The 21,005-nt window shown below is 46.2% G+C and overlaps 1 protein-coding gene across 3 annotated transcripts in view; it reads right to left on the reverse strand.

Annotated features, from left to right (window-relative positions):
* Window positions 1–3,711: 3,711 nt before the first annotated feature.
* Window positions 3,712–21,005, reverse strand: part of LOC119396676 (macoilin) — a 29,263-nt gene continuing 11,969 nt past the window's right edge. For all 3 annotated transcript variants that reach the window (XM_037663975.2, XM_037663974.2, XM_049417189.1), the window contains 7 exons: window positions 19,745–19,850; window positions 17,889–18,387; window positions 14,526–14,684; window positions 10,941–11,123; window positions 9,566–9,686; window positions 7,639–7,813; window positions 3,712–6,444 (listed from right to left, as the gene is read on the reverse strand). In XM_037663975.2, the coding sequence (XP_037519903.1) occupies window positions 6,182–6,444; window positions 7,639–7,813; window positions 9,566–9,686; window positions 10,941–11,123; window positions 14,526–14,684; window positions 17,889–18,387; window positions 19,745–19,850 (1,506 nt within the window). In that variant the 3' untranslated portion in view covers window positions 3,712–6,181. The remainder of the gene's footprint in view (window positions 6,445–7,638; window positions 7,814–9,565; window positions 9,687–10,940; window positions 11,124–14,525; window positions 14,685–17,888; window positions 18,388–19,744; window positions 19,851–21,005) is intronic.

Below are 21,005 nucleotides of genomic sequence, written 5' to 3' on the forward strand. Positions count from 1 at the left end.
ATGGGAGTGCACATGCTGTCAAATGTTAAATTTTCATTAGAAGGCATTGATCACAGTGCTATGAATGTCAGGTTCCATAAAGTCACATATTTAAAGGGACTTGCAAGTAAATTGGCATATCACAATAACCTAGAATCAGAACTGAGTGCAGGACTACAACAAAAATGTATGTTCTAAACCTATTGGAACAAAATTTACCATGTGTTAAACATTCACGAATGAAATCCCAGCTTGAAATTGACGCACTCGTAAATGTTTAACATACCATAACTTTTGTATAAATGGCTTTAGAACATCAATTTTTGTTGCACTCCACACAGTTATGATTCCAGATTATTGCGATATGCTGTTTTACATTGTAACTCTCAGTTTAGAAAAAAAAAGTCTTGCTCCCCAAAAGGCACCCCCATGGAATATTTTGCATTTTAAAAACTACTCATTATACTAGAAAAATAATTGCATATGTGAAATGAGCACACAAATATACATAAACTAATCGAGTTTCATCAGAATCGATCAAGAAATAAGAAAACAATCTTACCTTGAAGTAAAGTTTCGCGGCAGTGCAGATTTTTCCTGGAAAGGTGTGTTCACGGCATAGCACCCCTCCACTGCAGTGAAACCACCTTTACAGGGAAGTTACATGCGAACTAATATACTATTCGTTCATTTCGAATACTTCAAAATTTCCATTAATTTAAATTCGAATCGAAGCGAATTCGAATACTATAATATCCGTTCGAATATTCGCACAAGCCTAATTATCAGACATCCTCACTTTATCCTATGCTTTTAACATGGTAGAACGAGTTGACGCCGAGAAGCAGCGCTGCCTTCGCAGAAACTTAGGCGAACCGGTATAAAGCCATGACTCAAGCACATGAAGTGCAGAAACATAGGCTTGATGAATACAATGCTCCTTTCTTATAGTTAGGACTTGGCTGGTTTGCCAGTGTATAATTGCTGTCGTGCTCATCCTCCGTTTGCAGCGTACACGTTGCGTGTACTTTATGGGAGCTGCAGATTGTAAATTCCGATAAAAAATATTCCAAAGCATTTTCCGCATTACGATTTGATGATTAGAGACTCTGACCGGTAAGCTTTACGTTGCACTAAGGAAATTGGGCACCAGAAAGGTTGGTTGTCAGTTCCTTTAAGTGCCGAAAACGGCATGTGTATTTCAGATTCCACAATGCGCCACGCTAAGTGTCAGCTGCAGCTATGTCAATGCACTGTACAGGTCGTCCACTGCAAAGTCAGGTAGAAGTCGTACACTCGCCAGAGAGCTTGCTTGCACACTACAGCACATGGTAGCCAAGGGCAGTGTCATGCCCCGTGAGAAAGAAACAACCCTGGTGCGGTTGTGGACCAACAGCGGGAATGAGCTGTGCGGGGAGGAAGCATCAAGCCACTTTCCTAACTATATTTCGTTGTGCCAGCCATGCGCTATAGGCTTCCTAAGCAACGCTTAGCGGCGCTGCTGCTCTTGACAGGCAGCGCCATCTCTGGCAGAAAAAGAGAAACTGGGGCGTGATCAGCGAGCGCTTTCCCTTCTCGCCACCGCGTTGCCGCTCGCTTCCGTGCACGTGCAGAGCTCTCGCGGTGCACTTGCGGCGTCTCACAATGTACCGCGTGCAGTGCGGCTTCAAAAGGATCTTCAAGCTTGACTGGCACTTCCGCAAAGCGAACTTCATAAAATGAGGAAAGCTCGTCAATCACGTTAACGGTGAAGAGCAGACGATCGACGACAACCACGCCCGACTCAAAGCGAAATGCAGTCGCGATTACACCGTGTAGGACGTATACCTCGAGGTAAGTCTCATTCTGTCACGTTAAAGATGAATAATGGTCCACATGCACTCCGAAATGAAGCCGTACACGCTATCGATGTTCTGCGGCGTGGACTACGAATCATATGATTGTTGTTTTGATATGGCATGCTTACAGTAGCAGCCGTGTACTTTCGTGAACAAACGTTTGCGGCGTGCGAAAAAAAGATTATACGGCCATGGCACTGCTTCCTGAGAAGGTTAGAGTCAAGTCATCCGTGCCGCTGGAGAATCACCCGCCGATTAAGACGCGAGGCAGCTAGCTGAGCTTCAACCACTGTGAAGCAAGATGAACTGCTCGCCTCGTTTTTTCGGCTCTCGCGTCATGCTTGCAGTCTCTTTTTATGATACAGACTTGACAGGCGTATAAAACCTGCTGCGTGAACGCGGCTAGAAAATCGCACAAAGTCAGAAGGTGGTTAATTCAAGGTTGCAATTGCAAAGCATGTATGAAGTGCCAGTTATATTTAGCGGCTTAAATATATATCACCCCAATAAAGTGACAAAAACAAAGCAAACCTGCAGAACGATGTCAATGCTTGCTGAAAATGCACAGACGTCCGTTCCGGCGTGATAAAGCAGCCTTCCCGACGCGTGAAATGCAGGCGCCGAACTTCTGACAATGTGCGTAGTTCAGTTGAATTCAACCAACCGCGCAACGCTAACGGTATAACGCGAATGTGAACGTTCAACAACGACGGGTAGGTCTCACGAGCACGGGGAATCAAAACACAAAGTTGCTTCACCTACAACCGTAACTGGACTTTAACAATGCGAGAAGACAGCGAGTAATCATTACTGTAGTCGCTGCGTGCATGCGCCCCGTTACTTACCGATTCAGGTAGTCGGAACGAACGAAAGCGATGAACTCAGACAGCCAAAATAGAAGGCGAGACAGCGCTGTCAGCTATCCACGCTTGCCGCCTTTATTTCTCGTGCGACACGCCCGGGAACCGATACAGTTTAACACGTGAATCGTGTGCCTTGTCTGCACTGTTGTGGCTGGCCACTAAACCGCAATACTTCGGACCACGCTTGCGCTTCCGCGGGGTCGCTTCTGCCATCGTGGAAATGCGCAGCTCCGCACAGCAAGCCTCTCGGTTCAACGTGCCGAGCTGACGGCCCCACAGTTACCCGCACCGGGAGAAGAACGCGAGCGCACGTGCGCTACCGCTACCGTGAAAGGGGCTGAGTCGGCCGCGCGACGGTTCAGTGTTTTCCGACAGAGCCGCAGCGCGGCTGGCGCGGCGCTGTCGTCGCGCCGCAAACTTGAGCTTGGGTTCCCTATACATCATTTCCCTGCTCACAGGAAAGGGTATTCGTCCCTGCGAGGGAGATGACCCTCGCGGAAGAATGGGATGGCAGGTTATAGATAGCCTTAATGAGAGCAGCATTTTAGGCTAGTTGGTGATCCATGACATCAAAGGAATTGCACGACGAAAACACGGACAGAAGAAGACAAGAAGGGCACGCGGTGTTTGTACTTTTCTTCTGTCCGTGTTTTCGTCACGCGATTTCTTTGATATAAATAGCCAACCAGACAAAGAGACGGCCTCTCCTGTGCCAGCGGTGGTGCAATGACCGGAGGACTCGCGAGCTGCTGCCGACCGATGAAAGGAGTAAACTTACCCTTTGTTTTACATAGAGTGGACTGTCCTAAGTGACGAATTCACATTATTGCTAGTGCAGCAATAAAGCGTTATTTGTCGACTTGGCCCGTTGCCTTATTCGCCCGAACCCGTCGTAGCTGCAATTACTCGCGCTACGGCAAGGGGACATTGACACGTTACGGTACGACCGTGTGCGGCTGGAACCGGAGCTAGGCTTCAGCACCAGCCGGGCATAGAGTGAACCCTTTCAAGACACAGAAACGAGACAGCGGCACAGCCGAGGAAGCCACATTTTATTCCTCCTTGAAAGTTTTTTTTTCTCTTTGTTTACTCTAGGGCGCATCACATAAACCACAGACAGATGTCGTCGTCGGCTGGAAACCCACTGCTTGCTCTCCGTAAGTAGATGCAAGGGACATGGGCAGGAAAGGGAGGGGGAAGTTCAAAACACACGGTGTCGACAACACCTGCTGCAGTGCACACCGTGCAGAGAAGGAAAACAAAAACAAAACAAAGCTCAGCGCTCAACGGACATTTTACGTTCTCGACAAGTTTGTCCCTTGAAAAACGAGTCCACTTTACGTCGTGACGGCTACTGTGACCGCGTCTTTTTACATTTATACGTGCCACATTTCTTTGGAGAGAGTCCTAAGGCCTGGCAGTACTTCACAAACCCTGTATTTAGCACACTGCACGCTGGAATGTTCGGGGAACCTCTGATGTCCCTGTCCAATACAGCAGCGCGCGGCGTCTAGAGAAAAAAAATGTATATACATATACACAGTCAGAAAAAATTAAAACTCGCAGAACCCACTGGTCTGATGCAGGCATTTCTTTAATGCGCTAAAACAAAATTGCGTAATATTCCAACACGTTACCAGATTCTCGGTTTTTCTCTGCACTCTGGCCTGATATCCCATTGAGGCTGAGCCGTCTAAATTCTTCAATTATTTTCGAAGCGCAAAAAAAAAAAAAGGGTAAATGTGACCTCTCAAAATGGCAGAGGGCAAGACTAGACAAAAAAGGGGGGGCACGGGGGGTTTAGTGAATGGCAGGGGGCTTGGGTAGGGAGCCAAAGGGCAGGGAAAAGGTGCGTGTGAACCAGGCGCATATTATACAATGAATGTGATGGTATGCATGTGAGATGACAATGAGATCATGACCTGATCTTTATATAAACTTAATATAGCAATGAAATGTGAAAGAAGAGCAAAATTTAACTGCCAAAAGACAAGCTCAATATAATAAACGAAAAAAAGAAGGTAAAGTCACTGGGATGCCTTCTCTAGTGCTTTGTCGAATAACAAGCAGTAGTACCGGAAAAAAACAAAACAAAAAAACGAGGTAGCCCAATAATCGAGCCACGGAAGTTCAGCATAGAAAGAAACTAAGGGCCAAGAACAGGAAATCAACTAAGTGTGCGACAGGCTTCGTCTTGGCACAATTCTTTTTTTTTTACCCTCGCCTTGCACGAAGGAACTCTATGTTCTTGCCCCTGTGCACACTTCCTGTTCTATTGGCTACATTTTTATCGACTGGCTAGCTGTCCCTATCAAGTGCTCTTTTTTCTCAATGGCACTCATGGATGATGAAAACACAAAAAATAAGTTACCCCTTTTGTACAACCATCAGGCAGATGTGTGAACAAGCTAAAATGTGCGCACAGAAAAGAACAAAAATAACGATTGCATTTCTTTTTCTGCAAAGGTTGGAAAGAGGAGAGGGAGTGGGGGGGGTGGAAAAATAAAAGCTGCGTAAGAACTGTTGCAAAAGTAAAAGAAAGAAAGAGGCAAGGTATGTCCATTTCAAAAGACACAAATCACGCAAAGAAATGGTAGTGCTTGCAAAGCTGGGGAGGAGGGGGTGGGAACACACGCGTGGGAGAGGTTTTTTTACATTGACGTGTGGGAAAGACACCAGAAGGCATTCTGCTGCAATTGAAACAGCAAAATAAGCAAGCACTTCTCAGCAGCAATGAAAGGACAGCGTGAATGACAAGCATGGTGACGTTCGCTACAGCAGCGACACACGGAAGACGGGGACAAGAGAATCTGAACGTGCGAGTGGCTGGCTAAGGGGTCGGTAAATGAGAAAAATCAACCCCGGGAGCGAACACAATAACGACGACGATAAATGACGATCGTCCATTCTGAAACCCGCAGGGGGCACGAAAGTCATGCTTGCCGCGCAGGCTTTAGATATACACACTCGCACACAATGCAGGCGTGACAGGAGAGCGTCTGAGAGGAATGGGAGGGGGGTGCACAGCGAAATGGATGCAGCGATAGTCCGTGACAAACATCCTCCATATCCACGCGCAAAGAAAAAAAAACAAAACAAAAACTGCACGTGCGTTTTGCTCACCTTGGCTCCCACGACTACAGGAGGCCACAGCTACGAAGAAGACACAGTTATGATTATTAACCACCCGAGAAAGCAGAGGCAGCAGGCACCAGCGGCTGTCCTTTACACAATCATTTTTTTTTACTCCCCTCTCTGTTTCTACCGCAATGCCTTGTTAGTTATCAGCAGTAATGGTGCCAGATGGGAGTGCCTCATCACGCGCTCTTCGCTCCCGGGCCATTAATAATGATAAATGTCGCATTCGTGTACGTCAACAAATGTTTTTTTTTAAACGACTTCCTGCCACCTTAGGGGGGAAAGCACAACAAACCATTCAAGTTGGGAAGAAGAAGAAAGCGGTGGTGTGTGTGTGTGTCGTTTGAGTGAGGCCAAAAGTGCTCAGTGGTCGGAAGGGACCATCTTGGGCGTGTAGACGGAGGCATTTGGGTCCAGATTGGACTTTGGGATTTTCTTCTCCTCGGTGGCGGGGCCGGGCGACGTGATGAACTTGGGGCTGTACAGGAGGGACGAAACCAGCTCCGAGTCGAGCGGCACCGGTGCGGGTGCCGCCGGGTAGGTGCTGGTGGCGGGCATCACCGCCATCACCTCGGCTATCTTGGTCTTCAGGTCTTCAACCTCCTTCTCCTTGTGGTTCAGCATTGCTGCACACACACACAATCACAGAAGGCTAAGCTGCTGCTTCGCAGATACCTCAATCAACTGCATCATGTGTCGAGAATTACACCAGCGTCGTCACCAGAATACAACAGCACGACGAGCCACTTAAGACAATAGATTTATCACCTTTCCAGCATGAACTCCCAAGTCGGTGTCATTAGGCAAGTAGCACGACAAACCACTTAAAAATGTCAGCTTTCAAGATTAGCATTCTGCATCCAAGTTGAGAAAGCAAGGCACACTGTACAAGAGAACATTGTTACGATAATTAGTTTCGTTAAATTCTGGGGTAACGCCATGCAATCTGATTATACAGCACTTGGGGACTTCGTAATAACTTTGACCGCTTGGGGTTCTTTATAGTGCACCTACACTAAACACAAGTGTTCATGAATTTCGCCTCCAACAAGATGTTTCAATTTTCAATTGTCGCTTGAATCAAACCTTTAGCTCACCAGCACAGGCACCATAGCCAGTGGGCTACCACGGTGTGTCTCATGGAAAAGAAATTCATCATCTCTCTAGAATGTGAGCTTAGAAAGTTCTAAAAGTGAGAAATGTTCTAAGAAACGTTTATTTCTGAGTACAAAGAAACACATACACATGGCCAACACTCTCCATGAAGGCTTCATAAATACATACTACTTGCTTATTTTCTGTTCCAGACCAATCCACTACTACTACTGTACTGCCGAATACCTACTCGCAGCTTCAAGAGCAATGTTACAAAAACAAATGCGACATTTCAAAGAATAAGGTAAGTGTTGTGGAAAGTTTGAAATGAATGTACTGGTCACTGCTACTGTGATGCTGCAATCGTCACAACCTAATGTTTCTGCTAGTGGTGGTTATTACCTTTGTAACATGAGTCAGGAAATATCGTCAAGATGATTTAGCGTAACTTTTTCTCCCCTCATCTCTTGCACATCACACCTGACGAAAACGCACAATATTCAAGAGCTCAATTTCACCAAATTTTCAAATTCCTTGGCTTCAACGCTAGACCAGTTGGGTCTGCAACCACACAAAGCACACAGCGAGCTTGCAAAAGAGAAAACTGCGCAAGCAGTGACCAATGCACATGCAACAAACTCCATTACGGTTATTTCGCATGACAGGGGCTATTCAGCAAGGAGTAATCTCCACACCCAAAGAAGACTAACAAAGGACTAACATACCTTGGCAAATCTCCTGCTGCCGCTTTGCCTCGCCAAGTGCCGAGAAGAGATCCATCTTTAACCTCGTCTCTGCGCTGAGCGAGTTTTCCAAGTGTGCGTTCTTGTCTTGCATGGCTGACAGTGCAGACATGAGGATCTCTGTGTCCCCAATGGAGTCTTTGTACTGCCGCAAAGACTGCACATACACAAGAAACAAATGCACTTTCGCCACTGAGGTTGTTTTGCTCACATATCGGAGTACACCCAACTTCAAGATAACTTAAGGGCCAAGTTCAAAAATTCTCCTGCTTACAGTATAAAGCCATACATAGGTGGCTTGGTGCTTCATGCATGCTTGCATACAGCTAAGAGACAAAGCAAATGATGCATTGCGTACCTGAGTGGCCTAACGTTATGAGTGAGTGTGAAAACGAGAGAGGAAAACACAGCGTGACCCATGAAACATGTGCGACCACCTACTACTTGGAAATTTACATAACAAGTAAAGTTGGTGCAGTGGCTGCATCTTTAGTTATATGTCGACTACCAGAAGGTGCATGTTATATGTCGACTACCCAGAAAGTGGGCACAGAACTCATGGGGCAGTTTGGAAACTCATTTGTTCGTCTACTATATTCATGCCACACGATTTATACCAGCATAGCATATGACCAAGCTACCCAAAGCAAGCGCCAAGACATCACAACGTTATCCTTTCATGTGATCACTACTTACGTTGCACCACAAACTGAATCAAGTACCATAGTGAGGTATCCAGTTTGTTTTGGGCCTTTCCAGTATTTCTCCTAGGGTATCAAGGCCTTAGAGGGGTGGTGCCATCAAATTTCGAGGCTATAACAAGCCTGTTGTGGGTTTCCTCTGTATGCAAGGACATTCCACACGAAGGGTCGGACACAGCAAACGTTTAGAATATGTTTTAATTCATTTCCAAAGTGTACCTAAATGTCCATTCTCCCGATCGAAACCCATCGCTAGCGCGCCAACGCTGACGTAGATCTGTAGGATGGGCAACGAAAGTTGTAGTGACGTCACACCAAATCTGCTGTAGTAACGTGAGTGACCTCCGGACCTCCGCCACTCCCGCAACGTACGTACCGGCTGTAGTGAACTAGAATATATTCTAGTTCACTATAGTACCGGCAAAGCATCGGTTGCTACATCACTCGCCGAGTTTCGATAGCTTCCTGGCTAAGTGCGTCACAGCCTTGTGTGGTCACATGACCACGCCTCCTACACTTCTACGTCACTGCCCAACCTCGGTGCCCAGAAACCGAAACCGAAAGCTGTCCACATCAAAAGGCGATATTAAATTATTTAGTGAGAATACATGAATCTTGGTGTGTGCATCATGCCTCCTTGATCTATAGGAAACGCTTACAGCAAAGAACGCACAAGCTACAAATTTGGTGGCACCACTCCTTTAAGGCTTTCGTTTGACACAAAAAATAAAATGGCAGAACTATGATGCCCGTATTCCTTTTAAAGCTACTAAAGAAAAAAAAAAATTCCAGCAGAACCCATCTATAATGACTGTACAAGTTGTGCAAGTACACAGCACACATACATATTCAAGTGCCCTATGATGTGGCCATTTGAATTTGTTGCTTGCAGCCAACTGCATCGCATTATAGAACCCTCCACGTGTGAGTTGCAAACGTGCATCAATAACCATGACGGCCCAAAAGTGACGGTACTCTTTAGCTCCACTATTTCACTTCATGCATCCCACGTCCATTATCCATAAATTCTCCATTCTCCACGTCCATGAATTCATTCAATTTATGCGGTCACCATATCGAGGTCACACAGACAGACTGAAGCGGAGTAGGGTAACCAAAGCAATGCTCTCGGATTTAGAATGCAAACCACTGTACAGCAAACGATATCCGTGAAGTGCACTAATTTGAACAGAAGCAGGTTGTCGTACTTGCGCCTCCCGCTCCATGGCACGCAGCTGATCTTCTCGGACCTTGAGGTCCCTCCTGAGCTGCCGCACATCGTTCTCGAGGTCTCGCCGCCGCGCTTTGCAGCTCTCTGTGCACTCGCTCCTGCACAATCCGCATGTACACAAACATTAATGCTGAATGAAGTTTGGGCGAGTTGGCAACAGCATTTCAATGAGGAATACAATGAGGAATACGACAAGATTTGGCCACAGTCCATTGTGTACAAACCCAGTTGAAGGCCAATTGCAGTGTAACTCCACTCTGGCTGAATTTCTCATAAGTGACAGGTGGGTACAGTTGGCCATGAATAAAATATAAAGATTTGTGTCACACTGAACAGCTGCAACATCCCGTTGAAAATTCCGTGCAAAAGTATAGCACTGTTTCATGCGCATATTGAACTCCTGTTCGCCTCTACATGTGGCATACTAAATGCTGCACCATGCTACATGCCTGCAAGTGCGGATGTTTTATCTGGCACGAAATTGCGTCTTTCGATGTATTCATGCCAAATAAATGGCACTGTTTTGGCAGATGCTGTCGAAGAGGGCATTTAGTATGAAGAGCAGCGCAAGCCATGGAGGTAAATGATCAAGGTGCATGTCTCAAAATGTGGGTCATGCAGCAGGTTTGTTTGTGATCCTCAAATTTACTTTAGTAAACTTCACTGTAGCACAGCAGTGTAATGCACTGAGGAATATTAAGAGAGTGAACCGCCCACCATGCACAAGGCATTCCATCTGCAGCCATTCGTGGGTACCGTATTTACACGAATATAGGTCGACCCATTTTTTCAAATTTGACAATCCAATGTTGGGGCGTCAACTTAGAATCGAAACCAAAACTAGTGCATTTTTTTTGCCGAGCGCTTCGGGGGGGGGGGGGGGGGGGGGGTTGACCTACATTGGAGTCGACTTACATTCGTGTAAATACGGTACTATGTCGAGTTAGGTTATTTGTTTTAGAAGTTTATTATCATTTTCAACGTGCCAAAACATCACTCGGTAATGTCAGCAATTGCCACAGGAGAGCCCAATACTGCTTGTCAGTTTGAATCACCAGCAGCAAAATGGAGCCGACATAATTCCCGTGGAAAGTTCCGCTTAGCCGTCCTCCGTGGATCAGTGAGTGATGTCGCACGACGCGACAGGCACACTAATCCAAAATAAGTAGCGCCATACGATTTTAAAGCTCCGTTCTTGCTACGGATGACAAATAATTACTGCAGAAGCCTAATCTTTCTATCTAGCTCGTCTTAACCTTTTCTTTCAATGTCCCACGAAGAACTCCAGCATCCTCATAGCTACCCATACAGACGCATTGGCCGTAACAAGAAGTGTGACGAAAAAGGCTTACCTCGCTGTGGCCATGGCGACCGCTGCCCGTGCGGCTGCGGCCTCCTCGGCCTTCTTGGCCTTGCGCTCCTGGCTGAGCTGCGTCTCCAAGACGCTACGGAGCTTCCTCTCCTCCTGCAGCCGCTTTTCCAGCAGGCTAACGTTGGACTTGTCCTGCTGCCGCGCTGTCACCAGATTATGCAGCCTGCACATGTTTGTCAGTTGCGGGAGCTGATCACGTGGCACCACAAACATAAATTTCTCAACATTTTGTTAGCCACAACTCGCGGAGGACACTTCAGTGTTTCATTTCATGTATGGTAGACTCTCGTTAAACAGAACCTGAAGGGACCAGGAAAATATGTTCCATTTAACAGGAGTTCCGTTTACTGAGAGATGAAGAGGGGCGCAGAATTCAAGTACAAAACCAGCCATATTAGAGGCAGTTGTTCCATTTAAGCAACAATTCTGTTTAAGAGATTTCCATTTAATGAGAGCCTACTGTACAACTGTAAGATGGGGGTCACTGTTAAGCCAAAACTGTGCAACAAGGGGTCGATGTTGGAGTCACAATGTCCAATATACGGTCGATGCTGGGTCAGTAGTCCAGTAGTTGGCCGACCTAATGCCATTACTGCTTAAAGGGGCCCTGCAACACCTTTCTTAGTTATATTGGAATAGTCTCATTATTGACGTATGACTCTTCACGAGTCATATGCCGCAAAAATTTTTCGAATCCGTCAAGTCTAAGTGGTGTTACCAAATTATAGAGATCACGTTCCGCAGCTTTCTCCCTCAACTCAACGTAGCGAGCTCGCGGAAAGCTGTGCGCGGCGTGAAGGGAGGGAGGGAGGGCGGAGGTGCGAGGAGGCGACGTCAGCGCCGGCGGCATTTTTTTCTCTCTGGCGTCTCGGCGCAACCACATGGTCTGTGGCGCCACTTCCGGTCGGCTCGCGCGGTCGTCGTCGAGCGGCGGAGACCATCGCACAGTGTATCGCGCGTGCTTGAAAACTGCGAGTCGGTTTGGTAATGTTGGGTGTGCACCTCGAACTGCCGTAGTGTTTTCATCGCTCTGCCAACCATGGATGCAAACTTGCGTGCGCGTGTGGAACGAATGACAGCTGAGATGGGTTTCGACCCACACTCCGATACACCGCCTCGTCGCACTGCTCGCGCTTGAATCGTATTCAACACGGCAAAGCTGCGTGCACCCTTCTCCCAGTGGCGGTACTTCGATGCTGTTTGCTCTTCGAATGCGGGCGCACAGCGAGTGCGGGCTGACAACAAAGAACTAAAGACTAGAAGAAAGGATCGTGGGGCATCGGGCCAGCGCGGACCCATCCCCCGGCTGTCTGCAGCTACCGTGAAAATGCGAATCTGCTTGGTTGCTGTGTCGCGGTTTCTCGGGAACCTGAGACTACGGGGAGGATACGCCGAGGTACGGCTCGATGACATACTGAACAGACAGCGAACGGCGGAGCCGATCGCACTGTGTATCGCGCGTGCTTGAAAACTGCGCGTCGGTTTGGTAATGTTGGGTGTGCACCTCGAACGCCGTAGTGTTTTCATCGCTTTGCCAACCATGGAAGCAAACCTGCGCGCTCGTTTGGAACGAATGACAGCTGAGATCGGTTTCGGTCCATACTCCGATACACCGCCTCGTAAGACGGCACTGGCAGACGACCCCGAAGCGCCGCCATTACCGGTCGCCAGCACTGTTATCGGAGACATGCTGCACGGCTGCCTCGGTCGGTCGTGAGAACGTGCCAACGATGCAGTTCTCAGCTGACGAGGCAACACTCGAACGGCTGCCACTCTCAACGGCAACCGGCGATGGTCAAAAGCACAGAAATATTCACGTTTTCGGCACTGCGCATGGCGAAGAAAACGGAACCACGCAACTACGAGCAGACGAGCTGTCGGTGAGACCGGAAGTGCTAATATTAATGTTTGTTCGGTGTTTTTAACGCGATAACAGAATATAAACATACATATTACCTACTTATTGAACTCAAAATTAACAACGAAAGTAATAATGAGGGTGTTATCGTGATTATAACATCAGCCAATGGTGGAACTGCCGACAATCGCGTCATATATTGCGGACTAATACATCATTTGTTGAGAGAAGAGGGAGCGATTTTCATCTGACTTTGAGAATTTATTGTAAATTCCAGGCCGTGCGCATCGCTATAATATTTGGCTCACGTGTTCTCGAGAGCCTCGACTACCGATCGGCAGCGCTTTTTGAGCATGCTCGAAAAGTGTTGCAGGGCCCCTTTAATAAAGGACCAATGCAGTGCCCAACGTACAGCCTGTACAGCAATGGCCTTCTTCCTCTGTCGCTTGGAAAGTGCCGGCTAAACTGACGTTCCATCAATTCCCACTGACTCTAGTGTCAGGGACCTCCATATCACAAACACATTCTGCTGAAATCAACACCCCTTAAAGTAAGCAATAGAATTTGTAATCGTAAACTGTTGCGCGGAAAGACGTAGACGGGGAACACAAAAGACACACACGGAGCGCACACTGTCAACAAATTTTATTAGCAGAGCGACGTGACCTTATACACCTGGCAAAACTCAATGCGCATGGCAGCAAGTACATACCAACAACACGGTCCAATCAATATACACGTGTTGTGCCACACAGATACGCGATTTCCTTGTCGGAAAGTGAGATGGACGCTTGGCTGACGCATTTTTCTTTTAAGTCCGAGATCTTGTGAGCCTCGATAATGAGACGCGACATTTCGTTGTTGCTATTTGCGATTATGTTGCACTTGTGAAATTCCGGAATACAGCCACAACTATTGCAATGAATTGCAAGCCATCCCCCCGTTTTGTTTTTTACATTGTTGGCGTGCTCACGAAGCCTGTCGTTTATACAACGGCCCGTTTGTCCTACGTAAGAACGGCTGCATGTTAAAGGAATTTCATAGACGAGGCCTTCATTGCATTTCACATATTCAGTTTTATGATTCTTAGTGCAGGTTTTCTTATCTTTACGATTTGGGTTGCTGCCTACTTGCTGCCAGTACTTGCTGCCATGCGCATTGAGTTTTGCCAGGTGTATAAGGTCACGTCGCTCTGCTAATAAAATTTGTTGACAGTGTGCGCTCCGTGTGTGTCTTTTGTGTTCCCCGTCTACGTCTTTCCGCGCAACAGTTTACGATTATGACAAACCAACAAGCCCAAGTCGACACCCTCCTCAAGAATTTGTAAGTTCTGCAAGATCGCTGGTTTGCTCTTCACTGTAGCTTAATCATTTTTTGCACTTTCTACAGTACCACGATGCATGCTATGTGGTGTCTAAATATGAAGCTTGCGCCGGCCTAGGTTGATTTCCTTCAGACAGTTGAGCAGAACACATTAAAAAGCAGCTGGCGAAAAAAAAAAAAGAAAGAAAAAGATGAAGAATGGTTGCCCATAACTGGTCATGTACTTCAAGTCCAGCATGGCCTCGAACAACAAGCTTTATGATCACAAAGATAGATGGTGGGGAGAAAGCAACAAAGTGGCTATGTTGGCTAGAGGTTGTGCTGAGTTCCTACAAAAATGCACCAATGAAAGGCATGTGAGAAATGGAGGGAGAGCAAACCCACTTGTTCTGCAGACTCTCGTTATCCTGCTGTAGTTGGAGCAGTTCGTTCTTGACGGACCGCTCGCCTGCACTTAGGCTGTGCAGCTGTGACCGCAGTTCCTGCTCCGTCTGTCGACTTGCCTGCAGGTCAGTCTTGAGCCGCTTGACGTCGGCCTCCAGCCTGCCACAGCAGCATAGAAACATCAGCACAGCCTTCAGCCAATAGCAGCTGGCTGAGAAACAAGTTGTCTAATGCGAACAGAGGCAGGTAACATAGGACAAGCCCAAACTCTAACAACTCTTACGGGTTGCAACAGCCAGATTTTGTGCAACCTGTTACAGCTGGCATGATCTTGGTTCCTTAGCAGAAGTCACCAGGAAAGATAACTGCTTGTTTCTATCCAGGATTTGGCCCTGGGTCCACAAAATACAAGCACCTGTTTCGTCATCTACCATGGTGGCTTAGCACCTATGCCGTTGCACTTAGTAAGCACAAGGGTGGGATTCGATTCCCGGTCACGGCAGCCATATTTTGATGGGGAATGAAATGGAATAATGCCCTTGCACTTAGATTATATCAAATTTCAAACTTGATACCAAATTTCACGGTTGTTAAGTGCCGTTCTTCTAAGTGCGAGGAGCATGCAAAAGAAATCCTACAACTTCAAATATGTGCATCAGAACTCCTTAAGCCAGCTACAAATGTTAGAGAAGGCATAAAAGATTTTTTTTTTTTTGCTACAGTACTTTAGAGTCTGGAATCTCACTTATTCTTGTAACCTCTATAATCTAGTGGTGGTCGTGATGATGATGTTGCCAGAGGCGGAGCTTAACTTCTAGCAAGTTCGAAACCAACTTGCTGGCAATACAGAATTACAACAACAGCTGTGCACACAGCCGAAGTGATGCAGAATACAGCATTCATCAAGTTTACTGCTTATATCAAGTACGGAAGCACACAACACATTAGGCACATGCTGTTTCCACGGAAGAAATAACCACGCAGGTTCAAACCCGGTAACGAGTTTCCAAACTGCGACATAGCAGAATGGAAGCAGGGCAAAATTTTTGAATTACCTTTTTGAACCTTGTTCGTGTAACGCGATCATGAATAAATTTTCAGGGGCTCTCACATCCACACCAAGAAATGCAATGTCAATAAAGAGGCAAGACTTCAGAATGTGAAGGAACAGTCAGAGAGGTTTGCATTGAGCAAAGCATAGCAGAAAGCTAGACACAAATACATAATAAACAAACAAACAAATAAAAATCATACTGGTTGACTGGAAAGAATGGTTTGCACCTTAAGAACGATTCGTCTTGGTCTGACGATCGAACCTAGTAGCCTGTTTACAACTTCAATAGCAAAGATCAACCATTCCAACATTTTAGGAGTCATAATGATCTGCCGCAGTGGTCTAGTGGTTATGGTGCTCGACTGCCGACCCAAAGGTTGTAGGATCTAATCCCAGCCGCAGCGGCCGCATTTTCAATAGAGGCAAAATGCTAGAAGCCCGTGTGCTTAGATTTAGGTGCACATTAAAGAACCCCAGGTGGTTGAAATTTCCCAGAGCCCTTCACTATGGCATCTCTCATAATTATATCGTAGTTTTGGGACGTAAAACCCCAACAAATAATATTAGGAGTCCTTGCAAGAGCTGCAGAAGTGCAACAATACAACAAAAGTGCCTTCACATCAACAATTTCACTGAGTGGCTTCAATGCAATTGGCCAAAGTGATAAAATGCTTAAATGTGGCGAGTAGGAAATGATAAGTAGACAATACTATCAAATGAATTCCGGTATTTGGAGGCATTTCATCGGTGAAACATTCATATAAACGGCTTGACAGAATGTTTCTATATCTAAAGGAAATTTTAGCACAAATGCCCTAGCGGGCTTCTTAAGTGGCACTGTAACTGTGGCACAGGGAAGAACAAATAGCAGCTCAGTTGGGCTGATGCCATAGTGCAAACTCTGGTTAACCTTCCTTCATTTCCTCTCCCTCTTCCCTCCCTTACAGAAACACATTCACAGATATAGTGTCACAGCATGTTACTAAGACATTCCAGGATTGTACTTTCCACACAAAATTCATTACGAGGAATAAATTAAACTGATTTCATGTTTCTCTTTATGCCCTTTTGATTTGCAAAGTGCCACATTGGTGTGTAATGCAAGAGATGTGGTAGTGGCTCCCAGTAGTGGAAATTTATCCTTTTATCCACTCTCATTTCCATTCAGAACCTTATTATATATAGATTTTGTACAATATTAAATTTCTCCTCCACTTCCTCAGTTAACAACAGAAAGTATGGAGTACATAAGATCCCATTATTTTTCTCGCTTAATGCAAACAACCATGACACAAGTGTTCATCACGTACAACAGAATTTTATCTAGTGTATCAGATCACACAGATCAGCTCAAATATCACTGAAGATTCTACAAAGATGACAACCTATTCTAATTATAAATACAAAATAGAACAAATGAAAAACAAACAAAACAGATCATGAGAAAAAAAACAGTGCAATAAAACAGCGACAAGAAAGACTAAACAGGACCAACGGTGGTCCTGTTTGGTCTTTCTTGTCATTTTACTGCGCTGTTTTTTTTTTTTTTGTAGTATGATCACGTACGAAAAAGTTCAATTTTATAAGCTTTTGAAACAGATCAAACGATGAAACAGCCATGGCAGGAAATAGCTGTTCCACATAATTTTAGAGATAAATTGAGACAGCAGCCTTATTATTAAACAGCATTTCATGCACATGAAAGCTTCCCAAAGCCGTGATTCAGCGATCAGGTAATGTAGCAAAAGAACAGAATGCAAGCGAAAGATCTTGGCTCTAACAAATGCAATGCATGACTGATAATCACAAAACCAACCCCCTAACTACATTTTCAGGAGAGGGAATCAGTAAATTTGATGCGGACAAAACCCATATGCTTAGGCGTCCCACAGAGTGCAACTGCCTAGCAAACTATGAAGACTTTTAGCACCAACAAGCAATGAGAATTCTAATTTCTGGCTACTGGTGGGCCATGACATTGGTTCACCAACCTGGCACACACACTAAAACCACAAATAAATCTTCAAGGCAGAAACATTTAGTGAACTACACTACCAATGAGTCTTAGTTTTTGCTTTTATCTCTGCTGTGACCCCATGCCAGAACAACCAAATATCCTTTCCGTGCATTTTGTCACTAATACTGTCAGGTCCACACAATACTGCCAGTAAATGCGCGTCTCCATATTTCACTTTGTTCTAGCGCAAGTGTGGTGTCACAACAACTCATGGGCTTTCTGAAGCCAAACATCAAATCCAAGGTGCCTGCAACATCAAAATCCAACAAATAAAGCAAGCAACCACACCCACCTCTGATAGTGCTCATCCCTAGGATGGTGGCCCGTAACAGCAAGCGGCGTCGCCGTGAGCGACGAATTGCTGAGATTGTTGTTTGTCGTCGTGCAATTGTTCTTGGCTGCTCGCCGGCTTGTGCTGCCGCCGGAGGCAGTCGACACCGCCTCCTTGGTGCAGTTGGCCTGCTGCTGCTGCTGATTCCACTTGGATGACCGCGTCGTGACGCTGGGAGATAACATGCCGCTCCCGCCGTTGCTGCAAACGCCGTTCACTTTGAAAGCAGTCTTGTCACGCACTTCGTCGGTGCTGGCATCAAAGTCGTTCACACTGGATGTGCGACGCGGCGGCGGTGCTGCGCTGCCCTCCGCGTCGGCTGCCTGCTGGCACTCAAATTCGTGCTTGTCCGTTGGCGCAGTTGAGTGGCTCTTGACGTCAGCCTCCGCGTACCGTGCCTTGCGACTCCCCAGGAACCCGTTGCTGGCCGGGGGGCTTTCCTCGCCCATTTTGCACAGTGCTGTGTCGCCAAACACCGAATCGACATAAGTTGAGTGAGTGCGAAGCAAGTGTAGCGCTTTGTGCAACAACAACCACAAATGAAGGAAAGAAGTGTTAATTTCAAGGGCTCGTTTTCTTTGTTATACACAATATTAATGAGAACTAACAGACAATAATGCCAAGGAAAGTATAGGGGATGTTAGGGAAAGTATAGGGGATGGAAAAACATCCCCTATACTTTCCTTGGCATTATTGTCTGTTAGTTCTCATTAACAACCACAAATACAACTTAGTACACTCATGATACAATACGACATGCCTTTAGGTTATATGTCACCTAAAGGCAAACTGCAGACTAAATTTCTATTTTGACAAATTACTTGTAAATTAATAGCACGTATAATGAAGGCAATCATGGTGATACTTCAGGGATAGGGTTGGAGGCCTACACCGACAAATATTACCTGACAATCTTGCAACCTGCAAAAAACACGCGCTCCGAGAACACGCAGCATAGCCATGGTGGACCACTCCTTCATTTGCAATTTGTCATGAGGAGCTCTATTTCCCCCACAGTAATGTGCTCTTTCTACTCCTTCTATCAATGCGGGAGGCCTTTCCTTCCCATGAAACCAGGAACTGGGAATTCATACAGCGCTAGGTGTCGAAAGGGGTCAAGTGCAAATAAACCTGCCCTTCGGTACCTCGGGCCTTGTAGTACTTGAGCATGCCACTGTAGAACCCCACTTCTACATTTCTCGCTTAAATGTTTTCCCGCTTATAATGTTTCTGGTGTCTGATCCCAGCAAAGAGTCTACAAACACCGTGCATTAGAATCTCTTTTCACACGTCGTTCCCAGAACCTTCCTGCCTGGTACGCTGCGAACTCTCGCTGCACTGGATGTGCTGAGGAGTTAAGTCAATGAGCTCGAAAGTGCCACAAGGCCATCCAAGTGCTCGAAAGGGGTCTGGTTCTGACAGAGGTGTGAAGGGAACCCCAGACTTCAATCAAGGACTTCTTTAAGCCTTAAAATAATACTTCTGAGGTAGAGATGTGTGCAAAGCACCTGTTTTATTATTTAGCAGCACTTTTCAACAATTTTAACCGGGCGTCCGCATTATAAGTTCCCTGGCTACAGGGGTCCTTTTTTTCGTGGTCCGATGAAAAACGTGCTTATGCCGTACAGTACTCATGAGATGCTGAGCGTGTCATGCAGCAGCATGCCACAATTTGTGCAGTGGCAGTTGATGCTGCTCTGCAGCTAGTCACTAAGCCCAAACCCCAGTTGAGTGTCATTCCTGTAACTACTCTAGCAACCCCAAAACAAGCACGTATGCACACTGAACTACAACACATCTGACAGGCGAGCACTCACATTTGTCAGAGCTGCTCGACGTTATACTGGGAGGTTCGGGAGGTAACGCCTGCTGCAAGAGCTGAAGATAGAAGTCGTTCTCCTTGGCCACTTCTTTCTGCTTTCTCTGCAAAGGGTAGTCTCAATGAGACATTTCTTCCTCCCGCCATTCATTAAGATCTCGTCAAAAGCAGCAGCAGCAGCTCACTCAAGCCCCGAGCAATCTCTCAGGGGACATTATGTATAACTTTTTTAAACTGCAGTGTAATGATTTCGACCTAAATTGAAAGGAATTATAGTGGATGAAAAACCATCCTTTTCGTCGATGGGATCTGAACCCACAACTGCCATATTACGCATCCGATGCTCTACCAACTGAGCTATGATGGAGGGCGCTCCTTCGTCTACTTTCTGTAAGGTATTTATGTTCACTTAATCCCTGGGAAGCGTAATTCAAAGGGTGTGGGTTCAGGTCCCACCGACGGAAAGGGTGATTTTTTGCCCACTTTAATTTCTTTCAATTAGCGTCAATATCACTACACTACTACACTTTAAGGAAAGAAAGCTACGAATAACATCCCCCATGCTTTCCTTGCCTCAAATGTCAGTTGGTTTCATTAGCTGTGTCTAGTAAAGAAACAAGCCCCTAGAACAATTCCACTTCTTTCGAGGAATGCCTTTGACAGTTTCACCAAGCACAGTCCAGCCTGGTGATAGCAAATTTGGCTAGACCAGGCTATCATTCTTCTCATTACAGCTGGCTAAGAAGGTGCGCTTATAGTGAGTGTGCTATCGTGCGTTTCCAAGGTGTGCACTTTCGGATAACGTTCTTGAGGTCACCTAGTCACACTTTTGCCGTCGCTTCGGAGTTTGCAAGACATGTGATTCAGATGTCACAGATGTCAACCCAGAAAACTGACGCATGGGCTAAATAGTAGAATGGAAGCACTATGACCATCGCAATGAGTGTACGAGAGGGCTTCCTCAGCAATAACCACATCTTTGATGCACTAATAGCTGACAGAAGCAAAATCTCTATTGCAAGTCTGCTCATCACATTAGCCATTGACGGGGGCCTTATCACTAGCAGAACTGCAGGCCACGGCAGACAGCGGGGCAACAACACAGCGGTGATAAGGGCCTTATCACAACCTACAGCCTCTCACCTCGTTCCCTCGATGTTGCTCCATAGGCAAATCTACAATTACATGGTCATAATCAGCGGCCATTGTTACGTTATTTTTCGCCTTGAATAATGCAACTAAGCAACTTTTCTGAAGTA

This window comes from Rhipicephalus sanguineus, chromosome 6 (genome assembly GCF_013339695.2).
Source record: "Rhipicephalus sanguineus isolate Rsan-2018 chromosome 6, BIME_Rsan_1.4, whole genome shotgun sequence".
In the NCBI taxonomy this organism is placed as follows: domain Eukaryota; kingdom Metazoa; phylum Arthropoda; class Arachnida; order Ixodida; family Ixodidae; genus Rhipicephalus; species Rhipicephalus sanguineus.